Raw genomic sequence first — 6,581 nt, 5'->3', positions numbered from 1 at the left:
AAAAATATGTCCTGTCTTAGTTCAAGGTGTCTGCTGTTTGCTTGTTATCTAGAAAAGCCTCATATGTGGTCTTCTCAGATCCTGGTTCACTTTATTACTAAGCACTAAGGTTTCTCAATTCAGATTTGGGCCCTGCTTCTATAGCCAAGCTCCACCCACTCTTAATCCCTTACCCAATGAGAACAACCCAGCCAGCCCCTGAGTACCTAAAAGAAACGGGGAGGTTTAGCTGAGAAGTTGGGAGAATCAAGACCATAGTAGGGGGACAAAGAGGGAAACCAGGACTAAAGGATTCCAGAGATGGAGACTTTTTAGTTACTAATGATGATGGCAGCAACTTTAACATTTTCAAAGTTTGAAAAAGTTTTAAAAACATCCTTTCTATTGACCAGTTTCTGCTCACCTCCAATGCATTTTGCCCACACAAGCTCCTCTTTTGACCTGGTAACATTTTATTTAGAAGATGCATAGCCAGTCATATATGTTTTTAAAAATTTTATTTCCCTTAACTCTTAATAGAACACATTTAAAAAGTCAACTACAAACGTGGGCATATACAACAAGAGGGAAGACTTTTAGTAATGAGAATGTTAACAAAAATAAAAACATGCAATTTTTGTAATGCTATAAACTGACAATTTGGTGTAGCTGCTTTTAGAGTAAAATAATTTAAATATACAACAGTCTTTATTGTCAAAGCTGGAAGCAGTGGAAGAGTGAGGCCGGTGATGGAAAAATAGCCGCCCGCACAAGCGGTAAAAAAATCGGTTGTTTCTGCCAGACACTGATGACAACATCAGCGACATTTATTGGTAAAGCAGTTCGGTTGGTTTTTAACAATGCATTGTGCAACTCTTGGGTGTTCACAGTCCACGGTGCTGTACAAGTCTTAAAAAGTAAAAGAAGTTAAATATTTTGGTCCATTAGTTCTCCTTAAAAATTAAAAGTACTTAAAATGTATAGATAGCTCATAAAGTTTCAGGGAGCAGGTTTAAATTTTGCAAATGTTTTTTTTTTTTTTTTTTTTTAATCCAGATCCACAAATGGCAGGTAACTTTAGAAAACAAACAATGGGAGGTTTGGGTGAAAGTTCCATATTCACAAGTTTTCTACAGCGGTCACAGATGCAGGAGTGGAAGAGCGAGAGGTGGTGCCAGAGGACCGTTCAAGAGCTGGGCTAAGCAGTATCGGGTCAGAGGTTTTTGGCGGTACGGGACGAACAGGAGTTAAAGCTTTGGCTGGACTGGTTAGGTTCTGTCCGCAGATCCGATGATGTTTCTCCCAGTCTTTGTGTTGGCAAAATGATCCGCAGTATCGAGCAACATTACATCCGCTGCAAGTCTCGCTTGCTTTACGTCCGCAGTTGAAACACGTCTGCAGAGATAAATATTGATTTATGGTAAGATGCAGAATGTTACAGGTACACAAGTCTTTACTCATTACCATGAACCATCTATTTTTTGATGCTTGTACATTCTTTAGAACAGGGGTGCCCACACTTTTTTTGGCCAGTGATCGACTTTTAAAATGACCAAGTCAAATTAATCTACCAACAATAAAAACTTGGACTTAATAACTCCTGTGTGCGGTAGAGTTTATTTTGAAAGGCAGGGCTCCACAATCTACTCGCATTGCCTTTCCGATCTACAGGTAGATCACAATCCACCTGTTAGGCACCCCTGGTTTAGAAGTACAACTACACATTTGATTACCTCCGCAACCCTTTACTTAGGCCCACGCTAATCTTACCTAGGACACCCCTACCCTAGTGAATCATTTCCATCCCGTAGTTTCTGTTACTGCAGCATTAAACCCATCTAGACGTTATTCTTTTTAGCATACTGTAGGAGTACAGCGTGACTGTTTTCCACACTCTCCTATTAAAAGCCTGGTTATAAAGCCCAAATGCTAAAGATTAGTCTTTCTCTCTCCCCCAACTTTTCAGACAGCTCAGAAAAAGTTTAAATCAAAATAAGAGAGCCTGACGGTAAACAGCTTCTGCAGTGCTCTCTGAAGAAAATTCATAATGCTCTGGGAATCCTGAATGTCGCTACTCCCTTCCTTTTGTGTCTTCATAACAGGAAGCAAAGGAAAAAAGCAAAAAGATTCCAGGACATAAAAAGCCTATTGGGGGTTTATTCAATCCCTACTCTTAAATACACTTAAAAAGGTAAGAGTAGTGCGGTTCGATTCATACCTCAGTTGATTCTTCTTGCTCGTTAACTACAAGGAACGCATCCTCCACTGCTCTCTTCTTTGCATCTGCAATGGTCTGCTCCATCCTGGCTCTCTCTGATGCAATCATCTCAAATGCTTTCTGTTCGGCCTCAGATACAGCCTTCTGGACCTCAGACATGGCTTGCCTCTTCACTTCATTAACAGCCTCTTCTGAAAAAGATAAGCAGGATATTAAAGCTCATTACAAGTTACAAATAAGCTGTCACAGAATGATACATTAAACATTTTACGTATTACTTTAATTAGGGGAAAATATGGTTAGACATGGAAGGGCAAGAATTACACAATGAACAAGTTCTTAGTATCAAAGGCAAAAAAAATAACAACAATGAACTGAAACAAATACAAAAGCAAAAAAAAAAAACTGTGTTAGAACACACCAAATTGAAGGGGGTATGGTGGTAATGGGGGGGGCGGGTTGTTGTTATGAAGAAAGTGACGACAAAACATTTAAACATTATTTTTCTACGGCCTTAATTTTATTAGGTATTTTAAACTGAATATAAAATTGGGCTTTAATTTTGGTGTAAACAATTCCTAACAGCATTCTAATCCTAAATAACCATAGCTGAGAATAAGTACCTGCTCTCCTCCAGATCTCATCAATAACAAAGTTTCCTCCTGTTCTGCTACTAAAATCCCTCTGAGGATCTGAAGGTAGAAAATAAAAAATAAGTAAGCTTTAAATCATAGAAAAAAATAATACTACTACAATGAGCACACTTCACATAAAAGGTACTTCTTCCATCAATAATGTTTTAGGTTTGTTGATATTTATTGGGGTCAGTGGCTTAGGAAGCTAAACCAGGATCTCCTGACCCAGCCTTTCTCAACCTTCCAATAATTTTCAGGTCTTGGGGAGCTTAACCATCTTATTGGGTGTTAGTGGGGATAAAAGCCTTGAATTGGTGGGCAGGAGAAAGAATATCCTGACAGTGATGGCTAAAATACCACCTGAACAGGCAACTAAAAACATTATTCATGCAGCTAGCTCTACCAAGTGGTGTTGCCCTCAGAATTTTGTAGGCATCAACAAATGGGGGATCAAAAAGCCACAGATCATGGAATCCCTAGCAACCGCTGGAGAAACCCTGGGGTTCCACAGAACCCTGTCTGAGAACCGTGACTTGAACGCTAAAAGAAATCCTTATGACCCAAGGGTATAGCCTAAGAAGTTAGGAAATACAATTTCTACCATAAAGAACCTTGTTGGGGTGCCTATAGGAACCGTACAAGGTCCATCAGATCTGCTCCACGAGTGAGTTATCCTAAAGCCATATTTTAGGCAAATGTCAAGCTTGGTGGGTGATCCATTCCCAGTCTTCTATGATTTTGTGCATACTCCAACAGCAACCTCTGCTAACCACAATTCCTGACTGTTACTGACCACCTGAAAGTTTTGTGTACTTCTGCTCAAAGTGTTCCAGCTTTTCCTGTTGCAATTTCCAAAGTATAAACTTAAAATATCTAACACAGAGTAAAACCCCATATTGGGCACAGAAGGTGTGCCGAGGTAATAGCTCAGTACAAATAACATATGAAAGTTTCAGCCAGTAAATAAACTGATCATGGTTTATAAAAAAAAAACTAAATATTTTTTGGTGGACTGACCCTAATAAACTCTACAGAAATATTGCTACATGGGATCTGCATGTTTTGGTAGTGGAATGGGGTGGCAAGTAGAGTGGGATAAATAGTTAAAATAATAAAGAATAGACTGATTCATCACGTTGCCAGTAGCACATAGAACACTCAAAAGTGCACACACAGCAAGCAACAGGTTCTTAGACCATATGAACATGTCACATTCTAGCATTCTAGTGCTATTGGGCTTGCAGAATCAGGGCCATTGGGTTACATTTTCAGATGCTGCACTAAAAAAACATGAAGCAAACCTGTACAAACATTTCACATTAATATGAATATACTCTATAGAACCCAGATAAATGATTAGTAGTCCGAGTTAACCACCCATCTTTGTTCTAGGTTATAATTTCTACTGGTTGTTGTTCAGGGAATGGTTTCCTTTTGGGCTAAAGCACCAACCTACACATCATCTCCAGTGCACATGGGGGAAAATGGTTTCAAATCTGTCAATTAGTGATGTGAGCTTTCTTACCACTTGAACTAGATTCAGTACTGGTCGGACTGTGTTGTCTGCTGGAGTGCTCACTTCCTTTACGGAGTTCTGAGGATTCGTTGTACTGTCTCTTCCAGTAATACAGCTCTTCTCGGTCCACTTCTTGACACCTACGTAGCACTGACATAGAACGCCTTGTCTTTTCCACCATCTCCATTATGGAATTTAAAGCCTGGGGGAAAATATAGTTTATGAATAAAAAATGTAATAGAAAAACAGGATTCCTAAGCTGGCTAACATTGGACAATCACCTTTAAAATTGCTATAACAAGTTATAATATAATCATATAATTAGGAGGGCAGAGATAAAAAAAGTAAAAACACCCTTTCCTAGGGTGACTCCTCCACTGTGTCTATTGAGGGAGCCATGGTCAAACTTTAAACATGACCCCCCCCCCCCCCCCTTTGAGGTCTTTAAAGCTCACAGGAGGGCTAACTGAAAAGCACATTGCATTGCAAGATCAAGGCATTTCCATACCTGCCAAAAATGCCTTAAAAATCAAATCAAATACAATGACAGTCAGTGAACTCCAAAGTAATATTTTAGTTAACCTGGTGAGATGAATTTAAGCCCTGGCTTCTCATTTTTAGTTAAAACCCCTGGTACTTTCTACCCAAATCCTTTGCAATATATTTCTTCCAGCTGTACAGATACACTTTAAAATTATCCATGGAATAATTCTACTGAGTGTCATTATATAATGAAAAGAAAGTCTTACGTGATCTAGATGTTTCCACTCCTCTGCCCATTGTCTATCTGTAAGTCTGTGATCCACTAGTTCTTCTTGGTAGGAATTACTCAAATTGCCGTTAATTCCTAAATACAAACAAATAGGGTAAATTTATGTAATTTTTATTATAACATAATTCATACCATTCATAACAAAAAACCTAATAACATTAAAAAATGCCATAAAAACACTCTCCATTGTTCTACCCCTTATACTAAAATATGTTTTTCCTAATATCTATGTCCCCACAGGAGGGGACTAACCCTTCTCTGCTCTTTCCAAAATGAAATGGATTTTTAGCTTGAGTAGGGATCAATGCTTTCCCCACTGGCACAAATCCCTGACCACCAAAAACCAACCCAATGTCTCCCCCTGCCGAAGCATGGGTGCCGATTCTACATCACTGCTCTGTAGATCAGAGCAAAAGAGGGTGGCTGAGGAGCCACAAAGCTAGATGAGAACATTGAGCCTGATTTAATAAAGCTCTTCAAGGCAAACTGGGTGATGCAGTAAACCTGGAATGGATTTCTGCAAGTTATTTGCTATTTGCTAGCAAATGTTTTGAATCCTAGACCAGATTCATTCCAGGTTTGCTGGATCACCCAGCTTCACTGCTGAAAGCGTATCCTCTCCAGCTTTGGATAGTTTTAATTAATCGGGCTCATTGTCTCACCCGACTTCAAGAGGGTGACATACATCAAGAATCCCACTTTGCTTCACCAATAAAGTGATCCCCAAGAACCACATGTCCATGGACTAGGCATCCCCCAGGTTTGAGGGTCATTTTACTAGTAAACGTTAGCCAAGGTTGCTTAACTGGTTGGTTTGGCTACAATACACTTATCTTTCTTCCCCATTGCATACATCAACTGACATGGCCTTTACTTACCACCCACAGGATGGTGGCGCTCTCTAACTTCTCTGTGTTCCCCCATCTTGCACAGTGGATCCCTGTACAGCTGTGATCCTGGGATGTCATCCAATGAGTAGTGCTGTAGAGGAGGTGGGGTGGGGTGATACTGGTTGGAAGTACTTAAAAGAGGTAAAGATAGGGCTGGGCTATGTCGAGGAGCGGGGCTAATAGTACACACTCTTTTCACAGGTGGTTCAGGAGGAAGAGGATCCCTTTCAAACACACTATCTTCTCTCCTGCAAACAACACAAGAAGTTTGTGAGCAGATTGTTAACCGACAAATATTGGTAACTGAGGTACTATCATTGCGTAGAGCGAAGGTAGGCAGCAAATAATAAAGAATAATAATAATGAAGTCAAAGACCCCATGACAATGTGCTTCCACCTACATTACTGCAGCTGCCAACTAGAACATGAAAGTCATTATACCGTATGAGGTAGACTAAGTTTTTCATTGTTGGGGTGTTTGTCATTATTATAGAATAACATTATAATAAAGTAGCTCAAAGCAAAATCAAGATAGCTTGAGCAAAGAAAGATTTGTGAATTCTTCTAACTT

General features: G+C 39.6%; 1 protein-coding gene across 4 annotated transcripts in view; it reads right to left on the bottom strand.

Moving 5' to 3' along the window:
- Nucleotides 1-482: 482 nt before the first annotated feature.
- Nucleotides 483-6,581, bottom strand: part of CBFA2T2 (CBFA2/RUNX1 partner transcriptional co-repressor 2) — a 30,151-nt gene continuing 24,052 nt past the window's right edge. For 3 of the 4 annotated variants that reach the window (XM_072403676.1, XM_072403677.1, XM_072403679.1), the window contains exons 6-11: nucleotides 5,999-6,258; nucleotides 5,098-5,195; nucleotides 4,358-4,550; nucleotides 2,821-2,889; nucleotides 2,198-2,388; nucleotides 483-1,374 (exon numbers count right to left, since the gene is read on the bottom strand). In XM_072403676.1, the coding sequence (XP_072259777.1) occupies nucleotides 1,099-1,374; nucleotides 2,198-2,388; nucleotides 2,821-2,889; nucleotides 4,358-4,550; nucleotides 5,098-5,195; nucleotides 5,999-6,258 (1,087 nt within the window). In that variant the 3' untranslated portion in view covers nucleotides 483-1,098. The remainder of the gene's footprint in view (nucleotides 1,375-2,197; nucleotides 2,389-2,820; nucleotides 2,890-4,357; nucleotides 4,551-5,097; nucleotides 5,196-5,998; nucleotides 6,259-6,581) is intronic. The other variant, XM_072403678.1, reaches the window with a different exon arrangement.

The sequence above is a fragment of the Pyxicephalus adspersus genome, chromosome 3, assembly GCF_032062135.1.
Source record: "Pyxicephalus adspersus chromosome 3, UCB_Pads_2.0, whole genome shotgun sequence".
NCBI classification, from domain to species: Eukaryota; Metazoa; Chordata; class Amphibia; order Anura; family Pyxicephalidae; genus Pyxicephalus; species Pyxicephalus adspersus.
This window is presented reverse-complemented; position numbering and strand designations above follow the sequence as displayed.